Source organism: Trichomycterus rosablanca, chromosome 3 (assembly GCF_030014385.1).
Source record: "Trichomycterus rosablanca isolate fTriRos1 chromosome 3, fTriRos1.hap1, whole genome shotgun sequence".
Lineage (NCBI taxonomy): Eukaryota > Metazoa > Chordata > Actinopteri > Siluriformes > Trichomycteridae > Trichomycterus > Trichomycterus rosablanca.
This window is the reverse complement of record NC_085990.1, coordinates 42,736,099-42,756,529: the sequence shown is the minus strand read 5'-3', so window position 1 is coordinate 42,756,529 and position 20,431 is coordinate 42,736,099. Positions and strand designations below refer to the sequence as shown.

Genomic DNA, 20,431 nt, shown 5'->3' with positions numbered 1-20,431 from the left:
AGGAGTAAGGTGTTCAATAAGTGTTATAAAAATAGTGCTTTCTAAAAACTTTACTTCAAGCCTGAGGGCATAAAAATAAAAGTACTTTAGTTTAGTGGTTAGAATGTAAAAATGATCTTTACTTTATGGGAATTAAAATCATCCACTGAGATTTGGCATAAGGACTCGAAAAATAGAAGAATTAAAAGTACATAAAATATTTATGTAATGCTTATAAAAGTGTTACTGAAGCATAGTAGATACCCCTAAAAGAAATATTCTACACAAAAGAGATATGGCATATTAACAAAAAAAAAAAAAAAAAGACATTCCAGAGTGGAAAACTGGGCAGATTATATTGCACTGCACATACTGAAATCATGTGCAGGTGCATGAAAGCCCATCATCAAAATATGTTTTGCTAGCACTCAACCGGGACCTATGCCCCCCTAACACATTCAGATGAATTGCACTGTATAAAGCAATGAATAATGATTTATTAAAATTTAGGTCACAGTGTCACTAATGTTGAGACTTGTGTAAAATATGGAATAAATAATATAGTGCTTATAATGGTACTTTTTCCAAACCTGCCACTTTTGTTTAAAGGCATGGGAATCAATATAATCAATAACATTGCATATAAAGACTGCTTTGGTACAGTGACTCAGAATAGTGTTTTAGTAAAGTGTTTTGAATGTAAAGTACAATTCATAGTGTTTAGTACAGTTTTGACTGTAGAATGCGCATCATAGTGTTTTAGAACAGTGTTTTGAACGTAAAATACTCAGCACAGTGTTTTAGCACAGTATTTTAAATGTAAAATGCGCAACATAGTGTTGTAGTACAGTGTTTTGAATGTAAAATACACAAAATTATTTTAGTATTGTGTTTTGAATGTTAAATTGGACTTCAGTTTAGAAACGTAGGCACCTGAATAATCAGTTGAGCTTGCTCACAGACCACACTATTCTTGCATCATCATGATTTTATATTATTTATTGTTTGGTTCTTTGCTTTTCTAAAATCGAAGTCTGGTGATAATTAAAAGATATGTCAGTTTTCTCCTGTTTTATATTAAATGATGCACAATACTTTTAGAGCATTATCAAAAAATCTCTATAAATCTCTATAAATAGTCCAAATTTGTTACAAAAAACAAGAGGTCATGATTAACTATAAATGTGTTATTAAAGTCCATTGCACACTGGATACCTTTAAAATTAGTGTTACCGTTTTACAAAATCATTGCAAATTATGAATATGGTATATTCAAATATATTCCAAAAGAAAAGAGTTAGAAAAGTAAACTTTGTATACAGCGTGTTAAGATTGTGTGCAGGTGCGCGCAAAAGCCTCGCCCCAAAGTGCGCACTGTAAATGTACTTACGCTTGTGCTGCCGGTGCCTGGAGGTGTGATGCTGACTGTTTGCGTACTCCATCCAGTGCAAAATCAACAATACTATGGAGATCTGTTTCAATTGCATAGTAACCACAGGGCACGTCTTGCCAACGTCTCCAATGTTAATCTGTGTCCTCCAAAGATCCGCCACGCGTTGCGCCTGGTTTTAATGCAATGCAACGCGACGCAGTACAATGCGCGCTTCTTACAGGGAAAACGAGCCGCGGCTCTGCTCGGGAGAATTTATAATGGCCCAAAAAAGCCTGGGCCGGTTCGGAAGCACCATCCTGGAACGAATCCGCATAGCAGCCGTTAACAGCCAAGTATCCCCAACGTCCCTCTCATTTCATAGAAAAAAAAAGCAAGGATACTCCTGCGCCCGACGCGCCGAGTTCAGAAAGCGCAAAGTGCCAGTCTTTAGTCGCACCTCGAATCAGATGCAGAAATGACCTCAGGGACAAAAAAAAATACAAGAACATGTACAAGTTTGGATTTAAATTATCCACAGATACAAAAGTCAGTCAGTATTTCCCGTTGAAAACAGAAAACGCGCAGCTTCCAGGTGCAAGAGCGCAACTTTATACAGAAGGAGATCCGCGTTTCGGCATCATCTCACCAAATTAAACTACAACTTTCACTTAAAGCCGGTTTAAAACAACCACACAAACTCGCTTTCTATATTCCTGGCGCAGTGTCGAGCGTAATACGCTTGGCTGAGCAACTGTGTGTCTCTCCAGCTTGCTGTCCACCGACCAGCACACTGTCCATGCGATAACTGATGACTTCAGCTCTCCGCCGCCCGTTCACCCCTGTACTCAACTCCAAAGTTTATTTAGAGGGTGAAGCCCCCAACGTCACCCCCGACACCACACCACCCACCCACCACCACCACCACCCTTTCTCCCCGACACTAGGAGAAAAAAAACAACAACCTGAGCGTTATGATCTTGTGATCCAACTGTGTGTCAAATGCTATTAAAAGAACGGTTTCATCAAACTCCACAGCTGTTGAAGAATGAATGGAGGATGATAGGCACCAGTTAGACGATGCCATGTGGATAAAGTTACATGTTTTATATGATTTTTATGTCTTTAGTTCGTTCCAAGTTTTTGTTCAAGTGAAACCATGTAAGTTCACAGATTAATCTAGTCACTCTGAAACACAACGTCCTAACATATAGTTACATGTTATTTTCCTATATACAATAAATTAAAGGGCCCTTAAATTAGAATTAAAGTAATATCATTTTCGAATAAATTGCCTAACACTGTCCCAAACCCTGGATAATTTCTTAATAAACAATTCATGAAATATATTTTAGAGAATTGAGATTTTTCTTTTATTCTTTTACATTTAAAAGTAAAAATCAGAAAATAGTGGTTTTACTCTTCAAAGAACAACTTTCCTCATGCCATGAAGGCTATTGTATTTAATAAGCCTATAAATAACATTCAGTGCTACAAAATTATAATGCCCAATAAGATGATTGACAGGACTGGCATTAAAAGTTGGCCAATGTAGTTTTTTAAGCTTTTGCTTATTTAATTTATTTATTTTCACCTAAAAATTAATTACTACTACTAATAATAATTAATAACTAATTAGGGACAGTGGTAGCCTAGTGTGTAGAGCTTTGGGCTATCAACAGGAAGATTGTGGTTCAAATCCAGGCTCTGCTATGCAGCCACTGTTGGGTCCTTGAGCAAGGCCCTTAACCCTGTCTGCTCCAGGGGCGCCGTACGATGGCTGACCCTGCGCTCTGACCCCAGCTTCAAAACAAGCTGGGATATGTGAAGAAAAAATTTCATTGCACTGTACAACTGTATATATACAGGGGTTGGACAATGAAACTGAAACACCTGTCATTTTAGTGTGGGAGGTTTCATGGCTAAATTGGACCAGTCTGGTGGCCAATCTTCATTAATTGCACATTGCACCAGTAAGAGCAGAGTGTGAAGGTTCAATTAGCAGGGTAAGAGCACAGTTTTGCTCAAAATATTGCAATGCACACAACATTATGGGTGACATACCAGAGTTCAAAAGAGGACAAATTGTTGGTGCACGTCTTGCTGGCGCATCTGTGACCAAGACAGCAAGTCTTTGTGATGTATCAAGAGCCACGGTATCCAGGGTAATGTCAGCATACCACCAAGAAGGACAAACCACATCCAACAGGATTAACTGTGGACGCAAGCTGTCTGAAAGGGATGTTCGGGTGCTAACCCGGATTGTATCCAAAAAACATAAAACCACGGCTGCCCAAATCACGGCAGAATTAAATGTGCACCTCAACTCTCCTGTTTCCACCAGAACTGTCCGTCGGGAGCTCCACAGGGTCAATATACACGGCCCAGCTGGTTCAGCTGTGAGTGCAGCTCAGCACCAGGATCCTGTTGATCTGGGTTCCAACCTTTTATTTGTCTGTGAGGAGTTTGACACTTTAAGTACTCTGACTGACCTTCCAAAACATGAAGAAGGTAGATGATATTTTGTAAATTAACCCTAGTGTAAGTTACTGAGTTAATGGGTAAGTGTGTGATGCTCTATAATGGCCTGGTGCCCTGTTCAGCATGTTAGATGTATTGCAAACCTGACCAGAATGAAGCATTCAGTGCCAATAAATAAATGATTGAATTATTTGATATTATATTGTGATCTGTTTTCAAACAAATTCTAGACATACAGGGTAAATGACAGGTCATCTTTACTCTCAACTTTGCCACAAACATAATAACAGATATTTATTTTGTCATTATTAGATGAATCAATGCCAATAAAGTCTGCTGCAAATTCAATAAAACACTTAGTAATATTGTGCTGTATGATAGATTATACTGTACAATAAAGAATGTCTAACATAAGGTTTATGATGCATAAATATTACACTGCAGCATTTCCCCTAATTTTATGGACATTAGCTGTCTTCATTTGCCAAATCACTAAATCAAAGGTTAATAAATACTATCTCCTAGAATACATTGCCATGTTAAGATGCTGTACATTTATTTAATAATCAAGAGTTGAAGAGCTTCCAACAATCACTGGACCATTGCAGGGCAACACACACTCACATATTTACTCGTAGACTCACACCTAAGGGAAATTAAGAACAGTCAATCCACCTTCTGTATGCCTTTAGGTGGTAGGAGAAAATTTTGTTTTGCTATACAATACCCACTCTGCCACCAGCAATGCCTATTTGAACAAATATGCATACCAGCTAATCCCAAGTACCTTTTTTAAAGTACGCTAGATTTGTTTCAGCCATATTTTTATATCATGTGAAACCTATAGGAGCTTTTTAAATGGGTTACTGACAATGCATATGGAAATTAACCTACTAATTAATCTTGATGTGAAAATAAAACATAAACCAATAATATTTTTAGCCGTGCAGTCTACTCCGAATAAGGCTAAAGTAAGTCTACAATGAATGAACTGTCTATGCTAAGACACAGACAGATGAAAACGTATTTTCTGTTTATTCCACAATGATTTTCCCTTTGTAAACATTAAGACCACCTTAATGCTGCATGATTGCTTTGAATACCGCAGAACTATCTGCACCCCTAAGAGCTTCCATCGCTAGATGATTTGAGGCATTTTATGTCAAAACTATACATTTGCCAGACCAGGTCCTACAGAAACACAGTCCATGATTATACACTTTATTTTTTTTTAAATCTGTTGATTACATTTACAATATTTCAGATAGACAGCTGGAGTCTCAACAAAGATCGTTTATGGTTCTCGAGCACTTTGGGGTCATGTATCTTGACAAAGACATACATTGGCGTACAGAGACTCGGACTCTGACACAAGAAAAACTCCTTGCCAGTTATCACCAGGGTTGGGATTCAAATTGGCAACCTTTTGGTTAAAGTCAGTCCCATCCCCTTTTTAAGGCACACAGTGGGAGGATTACGGAGCATGTCAGTGGTGATAAACACAGGATAGAGTTACACTTCATTTTAGTGCCAGGAAAACAACAGTGCTGTTTAAGTCCTCTAGAGGGAGTCTGGTGTTATGAACTGGTATAATGCTCCATGCTTTTTTACTCCTCAGTTGGTGGTGATCCTTTTCTTTCCGGAAGATCTGCGACATATTTTCATTTGATATGCAGCAACGGCCACATAAAGACAAACGCCTGCATTTTTGTGTGCATGCTCTGGAATATAAACAATGGTAATGATTACTGGAGTACGTGAGAGTGCTACACAGTGCAGTAGTCTCCCCCTTTCCCACAGGGAAGCTTATTTACACGTCTGGCACTGGAAGGAGAGGCCTGCTTTTCCTAAGCAGTGTGTTGATGTTTATAAGAACATGACGCAGACCAATGTTTCCCCTTTTGCGGCTACCTCTATCAATCACAGAAGGGGCGCTGGGAGAAATGCCAGACTTTCACGTCTTTCAGAGCAAAGTAGTTTGAGCTGCCTGAAAGTTGGAGCGGAAAGATCATATTTTAAAATCATATCCCTGTATTTGACCATTAAGCTGGATTTTTGTTTGGAAAAATGCTTTATTGTCATCAATGTGGGGGGTAGAAATTCCAGAGAAGTTGATCTTCAGGTGGGGGTAGAATAAAGACCCTCTTTGTACCCCCAACCCTCTGATAAATAAGTCCCAGGAAAGAACACTAGCAGGAACGCTGGAGATGAGATGAGGTCATTTGGTCATTCTATGCGATGGCTGATGAGAGAAGCCGTCAGCAGCCTGAAATGAAGTTGGGCAGGTGCACTTCTCCAGAGCAGAAAGGTAACTTAAAATGTAAGGGCAACACAAGTACCAATATGTGGGAACTGGATGTTACAACAGGTAAATATGTGGTAGTTCAGGATCCAATCAAAGCAGTGTAGTCTACACCAGTGGTACTCAGTCCTAGACCTGATTCAAATCTGATCAGTTGTATCAGCTATAGCATCTTCATGGTTGGTATGAAAACCTATGGCTGCACTGGCCCTTTCTAGATAGGACAGCATATAACTGGTCTAGAATGTAAGGTGGCTGACATCAAATTACACTGATTCTACATGTTCTAGCACACAAATCACTGAAGAAAAAGAAAAGTGCAGTGTTGAACAATCTAAGTAATTTTATTTTTTGGATTTTCTCCCTTAGCATTGCAAATTAGTCTTCTGCTGCTGGGGAGCTTGATCATGTCCGAGGAGGGTATCCATGACACCCTCCGTGTGAGGCCAGTCTTGCACATGGAGAGTCATGCACTGATCTCTGCATTCCTCCACTTCTGTACAGACGCCTCTGGCTACTAATCAGGGTCCTTACACAGCATCAAAGACCCCAACTGACCGGTAGCAGAGCTAAGATTCTAACCTGGGGAGTTCAGAATCCCAATGCTGGTGTGCTAGTGGAGTATCCCTCTGGACTTTTTGATGAACATTTTGATGTCCTTACATGGACATCTCAAACTAAAAAGTAACTCCTATGCATGTATTAATGAATCTTTAACAGACACTTACAGACCAGGTTTGTAGTGTGGTCTGGTAACTCTATATGCAAGGCAAAAATTTGTAAATAGTTAGCAAATAGTAAGAGAGTTTCTTACTTTTTTGGCCAGTGGTATGATTTTTTGCTCCCACCACTACCTCACTCTACCCCTGGGGTTTTCTCCAGTGGATTTCTGTAGAGAGGTGCACATATTTGTATGTTTCTTATTTAAAGAGTAAATGCAATAGTCATAACAAAACATTTACTGTTGTTACTACAGCAGATACACTGATCAGCCATAACATTAAAACCACCTCCTTGTTTTTACACTCATTGTCCACTTTATCAGCTCCACTTACCATATAGAAGCACTTTGTAGTTCTACAATTACTGACTGTAGTCCATCTGTTTCTCTACAAACTTTTTTAGCCTTCTTTCACCCTGTTCTTCAATGGTCAGGACCCCCACAGGACCACCACAGAGCAGGTATTATTTGGGTCGTGGATGATCTCAGCACTGCAGTGACACTGACATGGTGGTGGTGTGTTAGTGTGTGTTGTGCTGGTATGAGTGGATAAGACACAGCAGCGCTGCTGGAGTTTTTAAATACCATGTCCACACTCTATTAGACACTCCTACCTAGTTGGTCCACCTTGTAGATGTAAAGTCAAAGACGATCGCTCATCTATTACTGCTGTTTGAGTTGGTCATCTTCTAGACCTTCATCAGTGGTCACAGGACACTGCCCACGGGGTGCTGTTGGCTGGATATTTTTGGTTGGTGGACTATTCTCAGTTCAGCAGTGACAGTGAGGTGTTTAAAAACTCCATCAGCATTGCTGTGTCTTATCAGTTATTGCTGATCGGTGTATAATGTGGTGTCTTATGTTGGGCAAAAATCAGCACAATATTTTAATTAACCTAAGTTAATAAAATCATTTGTACATTACTTAAAATATCACTCAATTTATCTGCCTAGAACTTCACATCAACACTCCTGTTATGCCCATTTGCATCTCAGATGACCTCACAGGTTAAGAACTACTGGTATAATTTGTAAAAACAGAGCAGATATTTATTGAAATTCATTCTTCAAAGAAAATTGTGGAGAATGACATATCAGCTTAAAATTTAATTCACAAAGGGCTTTGAATCTGGAAAAACTTTGTATGAAGAAGTCAAATGATTAAACTCTCCACAGCTATTATTTCATTCATGCCTAAATGTCATCTATTTCCATATAGATTTGTGTATAAGAGTTGGCAAGCACACAGAGCAAAAAAGTTGCATAATTCTTGTAAAAATCCTGCTCTCCAGAACACAGAAATGAATATACTTTGGGCAGGGTGCCATTATACCGGCAGTACATTACAGAGTCACTCACTCAAACTCACTTACACTTAGAAGCGAGTGAGAGAAGCAAATCCACCTATTTACATAAATAAATAAGGAAACTTACTCCAAACTCCAGACTGGCATTTGCTGGAATCTTTGCAGCACCAAGGCTACTTCTTGTGCCCCAGGGCTTCAGCTTAATCAGTTACATTACTCTTTAAGCTCTTCTGGGATAACATGGTACGCAAAAACTTGTAGGTGCATAACCCGCACACCAAGCCAGCCAATGTTAGTAAAACAAATCTAAGAAAACATAGTAGTTGCAGTTTTGGCATATTCAGCTACTGCTAAAGAAAGTGTTGAGGATATGATTAAAGAGACAATGTTAGTGAAATCACATGTGTTTATGTGACAGGCTGGCTAATGTTAAATATGTGGTCATGTTACCTACATGGTATATTTTGATCTTTGATTACAATTAAATACGTCTCAGAGACTGTAAAACAGGTGAGCCAGTTTACTAATAGCTATGTAGCCAACTGGTTTGGTTGGGGTGCATTCCAAAGCTTATAACTTGTAATGCTGTTCATAGTATGACAAAAATGTATTATGATGGTGATGGTTGTATCTTACTTCTTACAACCCAAATCACATGCAATTAATGAATTGAATTCCTCATGAACATTAATTCGCTCCAGGTGGAGGTTTTTTCTATATATCACGGTTTTTCCCTCTCACATTTGCCAGCGCCTCTGTTAAAAATTGCAGCAAACATGCTAATTATCCAAGGTCAGGATACCAGGCTGCTTCAGTTCAGTTTTCCACTGAAGTGTGATGCCAGCACAGTTACACTATATTGCCAAAAGTATTTGGACACCTGACTACAAGTTTGTTGGACATCTCATGTTAAAAACAAATGGTATTAAAATAGAGTGACGTCTATGTGATCTTTTCATCTATAACAACAGTCACAGTTCTGAGAATGTTCCAACAAGATTTTGAAGTACTGTATGTCTGTGGGAATTGTATCCATTTAGTCAAAAGAGCATTTGGGCACTGATGTTGGTCTAGAAAGCCTCAACTGATGTTCCAGTTCATTCCAAAGATGTTCAGTGGGGCTGAGGTCAGGGCTCTGTGCAGACCACTGGAGTTTCTTTAAACCAAGCTTTTCCTCAAGTGTTTATAGATCTTGTTTCGATCAAGGGGCACAGTCATACTGGAACAGGAAAGTGCCTTCCCTAAACTGTTGCTCCAAAGTTGGAGGCATATAACTGTCTTTAAATAATTTATTAATTATACCTGTAAACTATTATTGTGTCTAAAATACACACATAATACACAAATAAAATAAATAGAAGAGGTGTCCTAATACTTTTATCCATATAGCATAACTCTTTTTTAGGGGAACTCAACTAGGGTTGCAGCATTCTGCCCTGGAGGAGTGGATTGCCCCTTGCATGCATGCATTGCCAGTCCTGGCTGGTTCTTAGGGTTCCTTATGTTTCCTTTTTCTCTGAGAACTGAGTTGTCACAGCTGTCTGTCATATTGTGACATGCAGTTTTCAGTTCTGCACTGTCCCTGCTCTATCCACATTCTCCGTTGTGAGATGTCTTTCATTCATGTCTTTCATTTTTTACTTTGTTTCTGTTAATTTGGCCACCATATTGTTCTACCTTGGTTAAATATCTTGCATCTGGGTTCTCTTTCATTTTTGCAGGTGCAGGGTTTCACCTCATGCTTTACCCGCTTCGTTACAAAAAATCAAAAGGTCAATGAGTGCGAAATTACCCAACCCAATGTAGCATAGGTTTTTTTGGAAGAATTTTTGTATATTATTAGGTTTGATTCTGGCATTATCTACGCATTCCTTTAGAGGCGTGCGCCACATATGCTGGCCAAAGTTTACAATAAATGGAACATAAATGAAAAGGGCTGATTCGCTCATTGGATATACATAGCATAACCACTATGGGGCTGTCATTTACACTCATGTCGAGAACTGAAGTATCAAAGCTAGAAAGCTCCCTGTCATCATTCTAGTCTGAGAACACACAATCAGCAAAGCCAGCTAGCTAAACAGACTTGTGCAGGATTTAAATGCACTGCATGGCTATGAATTACCAAAAGCCCTATACAGTAGTGGCAAACCCCCTAGAGATTTAATCAAAGCACTTCTAGCAGCACATTCAACTTCTTCTTGCTGGATCACTTGTGTCCGAGCCCTAAGTGTTCCAGCTGAGGGGTTTGAAGATTCTAAAGAGCCCGGAGATTTATATTAATCTGTGCAATGCTGGGGGATTCTTTTACTTTGATTAAGGCTTTTTTTTCCCTCGCAATAGGCGGTCTGTCCGGTCCAGTCAGAGCCATTGTCCGAGAGTAATCACACTTTTGCCTGGACAAGGTTGGACAAGGTAGGGAGTAACCTCCCTTATGTGTCTTGCAGTCTTTCTGCCAGTCCAGTAAAAGCAGGATATGGTGGGTATTGTATTACGGGCGCTCTTAACTTCTCTGCATTTGTTTATTTACACTTAGCTGCTCATTACAGACAAGCTTTTATGAACCACCCATGATTTTATACATGACTCTTAATGAGGCGGTGTGGAGGAGAAAAAAGACATCTGGAGACTTGATGGATGCCATCCAGTAAGTTTAAAAAGCAGTCAGGCCAGTCAAACAAAAACATGCAAAGGCTTGGACTTGAATAAGTTGAATGTGTCAGTTCAGCCAATGGAAATCAGAGTACATATACAAGAACCAGACGCAAGTTCACAGCTAAATTCCAAAAAGGTGATTTTGCCACCTGTCTCTTCATTACAGTTTTCTACAACCTCCCAGACCATTTTATTTCACCCAGTTTTTTTTTTAATCTGCCTGCTGCAAAATGAATAAGTAAATAAAATCAAGACAAAAAATTCATGTAGTAATAACTAGGAATATAATGATGCACCACAAGACAGTTAAAAATCGATTCACATGTGTAATGATTCAAATTGGTTTACATGTATAATGAATCGATATTCACTTTAAACAGCAGAGGGCACTGGCGCTATTCACCTCGCCTGGTTGACGTCACTACATGGTTGCCAGGTTCGGAATTTTCCAGCCAAATTTATTTATGTGAGGATACTTTCTTTATTTGTATTATTCACTTATTTATTTAATGTGGGATTTATTTCATTTCAGTTTTTTTTTACACAAAAAAGGAAATGTGCAGCATTGTTTTGCATAGTTTGTACCTACCTCAGAAATAAAAGGGCATTCATTATTTAGATAAAAAAGATGAGCACAAATACAGTATTTTGTTTTATTTTTTAAAGAAAAATAAACTTTGTCAATTTGTCTTCAATTTCATTTTTTGTAAAAAATTGGGAAAAAATCGTATCGTGAACCCAGTATCGTAAATCGCATTGCATCGTGGGTAGAGTATATCGTTACATCCCTAGTAATAACATTACATCTTTGAGGTCTAATTTTGATGTATAGGTTGTACATCTGCACTACAGTTTGGTCTTGTCTGGTCTTGTTCAACTGAAACTGTTTCAAAGAGATGAGAAAAAAAATTATAACCAACAATTGTGTGGTCATTCATTGTCTGTTTTACCACTGATTAATTTTGTTCAGGGTAACAGTGAGTGCAATTCACTGGGTAAAAGGTAGGAAACACCCTGGACAGGTTGCCAGTCTATCACTGGGCAAACACAATCTCTCTCTAGCTCTCTCTCTCACACACACAGTAAATTTTGTATCTCCAGTTAGCCTGACTGCATGTGTTTGGACTGTGTGCTGCCCACCAAGCCACCGTGCCACCGACCTGAAAGTTGTAACATACTAAATTAGAGAACTAGGCACAGTGGTAAAACCTACAGACCTGAATAAACTTGTAAAGGTAGGAAACAGCCTGGAAACACCTCTATCTCTCTCTCTCACACACACAGTCAATTTAGTATTTCCAATTAGCCTGACTCCATATTTTTAGACTGTGGAAGGAAACCGGAGCTCCCAGAGGAAATCCATGTGGACACGGGGAGAACATGCAAACTCCACACAGAAAGGACCCAGATTGCTCCACCTGGGAATCAAACCCAGGACCTTCTTGCTGTGAGGTGACAGTGCTACCCACCGAGCCACTGCTCTGAAAGTTGTAAAATACTAAATTACAGAACTAGGTACAATGGTAAAACCAACAGACCTGGATAAACATGTGAGCCACTGAAGACATCAGACAGACAAGCACTGATTCTTTAAAAAAAGGCAAAACTAGATGGTTTAAAATGCCTTTGGCAATATGTTCTGCGATCGGATGAGACAGAAATCTGAAACACCATGTTTGAAGCTAAAAAATGCATTGCACCAAAATCTACCTCAGCTGTAAAGCCTGGTGGAGTATAGAGCTGCTTTGCTGCCTCAGGTCTTGGATAGTTTTTAATAATGAACTTCAGAATTTTGCTGAAGGTCAGGGTAGCAGTCCATCACCTGAAGCTTAACAGAATTTGACGATCAAGACAGCAACCAGAAACAGATGGGTGGTTTTAAAAGAAGACAGTTTGTGGTTTTGAATAACCAGGTCCATGGCGGCACGGTGGCTCAGTGGGTAGCACTGTCACCTCACAGCAAGAAGGTCCTGGGTTCGATCCCCAGGTGGGGCGGTCCGGGTCCTTTCTGTGTGGAGTTGTGTGCATGTTCTCCCTGTGTCTGCATGGGTTTCCTCCAGGAGCTCCGATTTCCTCCCACAGTCCAAGGATATGCAAGTGAGGTGAATTGGAGACACTAAAGATACTGTGTCCAGTACCTAATTATCAATTAGGATAAACTGGACAGACCCCCTCCCCAAAATATGTCTGTGTAGATGTCCTGCTGGCTGATTGCGCTGCCAAGATTTGATGTCAGATCTCAGCAGTGGTGACATACAGTGTATCACAAAAGTAAGTACACCCCTCACATTTCTGCAAATATTTCATTATATCTTTTCATGGGACAACACTATAGACATGAAACTTGGATATAACTTAGAGTAGTCAGTGTACAGCTTGTATAGCAGTGTAGATTTACTGTCTTCTGAAAATAACTCAACACACAGCCATTAATGTCTAAATAGCTGGCAACATAAGTGAGTACACCCCACAGTGAACATGTCCAAATTGTGCCCAAATGTGTCGTTGTCCCTCCCTGGTGTCATGTGTCAAGCTCCCAGGTGTAAATGGGGAGCAGGGCTGTTAAATTTGGTGTTTTGGGTACAATTCTCTCATACTGGCCACTGGATATTCAACATGGCACCTCATGGCAAAGAACTCTCTGAGGATATGAGAAATAGAATTGTTGCTCTCCACAAAGATGGCCTGGGCTATAAGAAGATTGCTAACACCCTGAAACTGAGCTACAGCACGGTGGCCAAGGTCATACAGCGGTTTTCCAGGACAGGTTCCACTCGGAACAGGCTTCGCCAGGGTCGACCAAAGAAGTTGAGTCCACGTGTTCGGCGTCATATCCAGAGGTTGGCTTTAAAAAATAGACACATGAGTGCTGCCAGCATTGCTGCAGAGGTTGAAGACGTGGGAGGTCAGCCTGTCAGTGCTCAGACCATACGCCGCACACTGCATCAACTCAGTCTGCATGGTCGTCATCCCAGAAGGAAGCTGACGCACAAGAAAGCCCGCAAACAGTTTGCTGAAGACAAGCAGTCCAAGAACATGGATTACTGGAATGCCCTGTGGTCTGACGAGAGCAAGATAAACTTGTTTGGCTCAGATGGTGTCCAGCATGTGTGGCGGCGCCCTGGTGAGAAGTACCAAGACAACTGTATCTTGCCTACAGTCAAGCATGGTGGTGGTAGCATCATGGTCTTGGGCTGCATGAGTGTTGCTGGCACTGGGGAGCTGCAGTTCATTGAGGGAAACATGAATTCCAACATGTACTGTGACATTCTGAAACAGAGCATGATCCCCTCCCTTCGAAAACTGGGCCTCATGGCAGTTTTCCAACAGGATAACGACCCCAAACACAACCTCCAAGATGACAACTGCCTTGCTGAGGAAGCTGAAGGTAAAGGTGATGGACTAAACCCAATTGAGCACCTGTGGCGCATCCTCAAGTGGAAGGTGGAGAAATTCAAGGTGTCTAACATCCACCAGCTCCGTGATGTCATCATGGAGGAGTGGAAGAGGATTCCAGTAGCAACCTGTGCAGCTCTGGTGAACTCCATGCCCAGGAGGGTTAAGGCAGTGCTGGACAATAATGGTGGTCACACAAAATATTGACACTTTGGGCACAATTTGGACATGTTCACTGTGGGGTGTACTCACTTATGTTGCCAGCCATTTAGACATTAATGGCTGTGTGTTGAGTTATTTTCAGAAGACAGTAAATCTACACTGCTATACAAGCTGTACACTGACTACTCTAAGTTATATCCAAGTTTTATTTCTATAGTGTTGTCCCATGAAAAGATATAATGAAATATTTGCAGAAATGTGAGGGGTGTACTCACTTTTGTGATACACTGTACATAATAGACCTCTGTACCACAAAAGTGCAGTATAGTTCTTCCAGTTGTTCACATAATTTTTTTAGCATGTATTGTAAATGATGAAACAATGTGTTCAATAATGACACGCAATGATATATGAAAAAAAATACAACCCCAAATCAGATAAAGTTGGGACAGCATGGCCAATGCGAATTATAATAAAACAGAGTTTCTTACATTTACTTTGACTTTTATTTGATTGCAGACAGGATGAACCTGAGATATTTCATGTTTTATCTGCTCAACTTCATTTCATTTATTAATAAACATCCATTCCTGCTTTTCAGGTCTGCAACACATTCCAAAAAAAAGTTGGGACAGTAAAGCATTTACCACTTTGCAATGTTGCTTTTCCTTTTCACCACACTTAAAAGACGTTGTGGTGGAGAGGAGACCAAGTGATTTAGTGATTCAGCTTTTATTTTGTCCCATTCTTCCTGTAAACACGTCTTAAGATGTGTAACAGTACGGGGTCGTCGTTGTCGCATTTTCTATTTAAAAATTCTCCACACATCCTCTATTGGGGACAGATCAGGACTGCAGGCAGGCCAGTCCAGTACCCGTACCCTCTTCTTCCACAGCCATGCCTTTGTAATGTGTGCAGCATGTGGTTTTGCATTGTCTTGTTGAAAAATGCATGGACGTCCCTGGAACAGATGACGTCTTGAAAGCAGCATATGTTGCTCTAAGATCTTAATGTACTTTTCTGCATTAATGCTGCCATCACAGAAGTGTAAATGACCTTTGCCAAGGGCACTGACACGCCCCATACCATGACAGACCCTGGCTTTTGGACTCGTTGCTGATAACAGTCTGGACGGTCCTTTTCGTCTTTGGTCTGGAGCACACGGCGTCCATTTTTTCCAAGAAAGACCTGGAATGATAATTCATCCAACCACAATACACATTTTCACTGTGTGATGGTTCATCCTAGATGCCTCCGAGCCCAGAGACGTCAACACCACTTCTGGACAGGGTTAATATAAGGCTTCTTTTTTGCACAGCAAAGTTTTAAGTGGCATTTGTGCATGTAACTCTGTATTGTAGTGCTTGACAAAGGTTTGCCAAAGTAATCCCTCGCCCATGTGGTTATATCAGCTATTGTTGAGTGGCGGTTCTTGATGCAGTGCCGTCTAAGGCATTCAGCTTAAGCTTGCACCCTTGGCCTTTAAGCAGATTCCTTGAATGGTTTAATGATATTATGCACTGTAGAGGGAGAAATATGCAAATTCCTTCCAATCTTTCTTTGAAGTACATTGTTTTGAAACATTTCAATCATTTTCTCACACATTTATTGGCAAACCTCTGATCATTTTTACTCATCAAAGACTCAGCCTTTCCTGGATGCTGCTTTTGTACCAAGCCATGATAACAATCACCTGTTGACATCACCTGTTTGGAATCACATCATTATTTAGTTTTTTCACCTCTTTACTAGCCCTAAATAGCATTTTTTATTTTATTTGCATTTTCCATACTGTCCCAACTTTTTATGATTTGGGGTTGTAAATGATAAAACAATGTGTTCAATAATGACACGCAATGATATTTGAAAAAAAAAATTGTTTACTATTGGGACTTAAATAAAGGTCAGACTGCTCTGTATTAGAAACTAACACAAAAATCCAGGTGATTCCAAAGAGGCTTCAAACTGTATATTGTTTATCCCAAACTGTTTTCAGAAGTCTGTCTTTATAAAAAAAGATGTTAAAGATGCTGTCCAGATGAAAGTTTAAATGAGACAGCTGCACCAAATCTAAATTTTAAGTACTGCATAAACTTTCAAAAGTGATGAATTTTCTGCAATCTGACTCAACTATTTCTCCATATTCAAGTCATCAAACTGTCTAAAACTTTAATCCAAAGATATGGAAATTACAGAGAATGTGTACGTAATGTGTAATTTGGATCAGGCACGCAGGCACTTAAGCATCCACACACCTGAATGTAATCTAAACTACTGCCATGTATTTTAAATCTTAACAATGAACACCAAATGGCAGTAATGACTGCACAATATTTTTGCATGGTTCAACAAAAATGATACCAGATGAGTTTTTGAAACAGTTGGCAAACTTAGTGAGCAATCCAGCTTTTGTTTAACAACAACATTCAGTATGAAATTATGTCACGATCAGAGCGGGGAGGTGGTGTCATATCTGTTTGCATGGATACATTTAAATTTTCGGCATTTAGCAGATGCTCTTATCCAGAGCGACTTACAAAAGTGCTTCCATAGTGAACCCTGTTAGAACCAAATGTTTAATGCAAGAAATGAATAAGAGCATTACGTGTCAGCTTAAGTGCTTAGTAAAGAGGTGATGAAGGTTTTTAATCGTCTTTTGAAGACAGCGAGAGACTCAGATGTTCGGACAGACAGAGTAAGTTTGTTCCACCACTTGAGTGCAAGTAGAGAGAAGAGCCTTGATGCTTGTCTTACTCGAGTTCTGGCTTAGAGGTTGCGTGGTACAGAGCGGGGTTTTATTAGACCTCAAAGGTAGCCTGGGGCTGGTCCATTTTTGGCTTTGTAGGTGAGCATCAGTGTTTTAAACTGCGTGCAGCTACAAGACATAGAAGCACCTGCCAGGAGGGAGTTCCATATTACAAGTGACTGGACGAGAATCTGAGTGGCTCCATGGAGAGAAATGGCCGAATCTTCCTGATGTTGTAGAGGAGGAACCGGCACGATCTTGTCATGTTGGCTACATGAGGAGAGAAGGTCAGCTGGTTATCCAGGACAACACCAAGACAGATGACTAGGTCGTGGGATGGAGATTGATCTTCAGGAATAAGTATCAGTATCAGAGCTGACAACCATAGCTAGATATCTCGCAGACATGCTGAGACTTGTGTGTCTGAGGGAGGAAATGACAGAATGAGCTAAGTATCAACTGCATTAAGTGGTAAGAGAAACCATGGAAGTCTATGACCTTACCAAAAGAGAGCGGGTGTGGATAGAGAATAGAAGCGGGCCAAGTACAGAGCCCTGGGGAACACCAGTTAAGAGAGTTCATGGATGAGCAGCCCTTTAAAAGTATATATTCAATATACAGTACATTCAACATGTTTATGTAAATACTTGTGGTCCAGCAGTTTTTTTTACAAACCATCAAGTCTGCCATATATCAGATCTGGTCTCTTTTCCTTTTCCTTATAATTCACACAAGAGCAATTTCTAAATAAAAGAGCTCCTACAGTACAGAGCGTTATGTTTCTTTACATCTTTCTGATGGCACAATACCTATAGTCTTGTTGCACACTAAACATTACAGTAATGTCCACCAGCTATTACTCAAGCATAAAGCTAGATATGCACATAATTGCAGATTAATATATTTATTCTTTTTTTTTTTTTTTACAGCTGTATTAAATTTTTTAAATGTATGCAAATAAATTACACTTAACAACAAATTACATCCATTACCAGAGAGACTGTGACAAACTGCGGTGGTAAACTGGTCTTCAATATCTGGTGGCTTTAACACACTAAAATAAATAAACTACTGACCAAAGAGTCAAACGTGGTACTTAAGCGCAAGTTCACCCCAAAGAATGTTTGCTTTTGAGTGCTAATACTGAGGCGTAAAGATTTCAATAGTTATTAAGTCTGACATTTTATATAAGGGCAGAAAAAACCCTGAAAGCTGTTAAAGCATAATAGTGCTAATTAGATATTACATGCATTTACTGCACATGAAACCTGGACATCAAAACCTTCTTACATAAAAAGCATTGAGTCATATAAAACAGTATGATTCAAAGCATGCTTTTTATGACTGAACCTACTAAATAATTAAAGCCAAAATATGTTCCAGTTAATGGCCACATGACTGGCTCCACTAGTGCCAGTAAGCTGTCTGCTGGTCATAACTGATGGACGCTTACAGTGGAGGGAAACAGGTGTCAGGCACATGGGGCCTGTAAAAAACCAGCATATCTAAGTGCTGAAGTGGACAAGGGGACGTTTATGGATTGTGATAATGATCCCTCTATAAAACTAACCTTGGCCTAATTATGCTAGTAGTCATTGGACACAATTTCGGAAGTACCAATACATTAACCTTATAACAATAAAATCAAATTGGCTCATGAAAATGTGCTTAAGTGAACTCAGAACACAGCCAATATGTTTGTTATTAAACCAAAAAATTGGATGGGATTTGTAGTCACAGGTTTAGCCGTAGACTCTCCAGTAGGAGGGATTTATAATAATTTTGACCACTTTATGTATGTTTACACTCATATACATGTAGTATATGGCGATATGACATGTGGAAATAAATAAAAAAAAAATTAAAAACATATGACATGTACCATTGTATTATTGTGTGAGATTTCATATGACAATACATCCAACATGCATCACCTGCTAGTTTTTTTTTTTTTTTACCCCAGTTTAGTCATTTTCAATTTATCTGCCATTCTGGCCAAGGAGGGTGCAAACTAGCACATGCCCTCTCCAACATGGATTAGCAGTACATTTTTACTGAAAGCTTTACTAACACAACAAGTAGACAAGTGGGCAATGAAGTCCCCATTAGTCGACAATGAACCTACACTTAAGAAAAGACTGTGGGTCAGCCTGGGCCATTCTATAGCATTTAAAAAGATGTCTATAATGTCTATAAATCCAAAAATACAGGTTCCCCTTATAGAACATGTATTGTAGCTGATTGCTACAAAGAAAGATGGTGCATAAAAAGCCTCAATCAACCTTAAAACTTATTTAAACTGACCACCAGAGGAACAGTGTCAGAACACACTACCTGTGGTCATCTGAATGAAATGTGCAATTGATATGGCTGAAACCCTTAAAGTCAATAATTGCAAATCAGGTTATATATATATAAAAATATAAATATATATATATATATATATATATATATATATATATATATATATATATATATATATATATATATATATATATATATATATATATATATATATATATATATATATATATACATATATATATACTGTATATACTGTATATATACAGTATATATATATATATATATATATATATATATATATATATATATTTTTTTTTTTTTTTTTTTTTCCAGCATTGTACCAACTTTTTAATGTCATCAGCAAAAAATGTTTTTGGTTGAGCGTGTAGCCATAAATGCACCGCTGCTTTCATAATCACATGAAAATGTTCTTCCCCTTAAACCTTGTTTGAGCGGTACAGAAAGGTGGAAATCAGATGGCGCTAAATCCGGACTATAAGATCTCTCAGTCTCTCAGACACGAGCAAGTACTACTCCACCACTGATGTCAGCAACTCTAATCTGACCACATTTTTCAGTAACAAGTAATCTAACGAGTTACTATTTCCAATCCAGTAATCAGATTAAAGTTACTTATCCAAGTTACTGTGCGTTACTATTTTTGCAACTCGGGGAGTGACGTCTGGCCTATGCGACAATTAAGTCACGAGCTGCATCCGAAATCGCATACTTACAGAGTATGCACTAGATTGGAGGAAGTATGCACTACTCGGCTTTCAGTACAGAAGTATGCAGTATGCACACAACACCGCTACGTACTACACGTGGGGACGTGATGACGTAATATCACCATAGTTACAGACTCATTACAAACCCCACTCGCCAAAATTTTGGATATTTATCAACTTTTTGTTATTTATTTGTCTTTAAAAATTGTATTTCATTTATCTTACTTACACTTGTGAACAGAGGACTCCGTTTTCCGCGTCTTTCTTGTTTCTTATTCCGCT

The 20,431-nt window shown here is 39.2% G+C and overlaps 1 protein-coding gene across 1 annotated transcript in view; it reads right to left on the bottom strand.

Moving 5' to 3' along the window:
• rspo3 (R-spondin 3) overlaps positions 1 to 1,673 on the bottom strand; it is a 30,929-nt gene extending 29,256 nt beyond the window's left edge. Inside the window, exon 1 of the mRNA XM_062992129.1 lies at positions 1,370 to 1,673. Coding sequence (XP_062848199.1) covers positions 1,370 to 1,466 — 97 coding nt within the window. The 5' untranslated portion in view covers positions 1,467 to 1,673. The remainder of the gene's footprint in view (positions 1 to 1,369) is intronic.
• Positions 1,674 to 20,431: the final 18,758 nt, after the last annotated feature.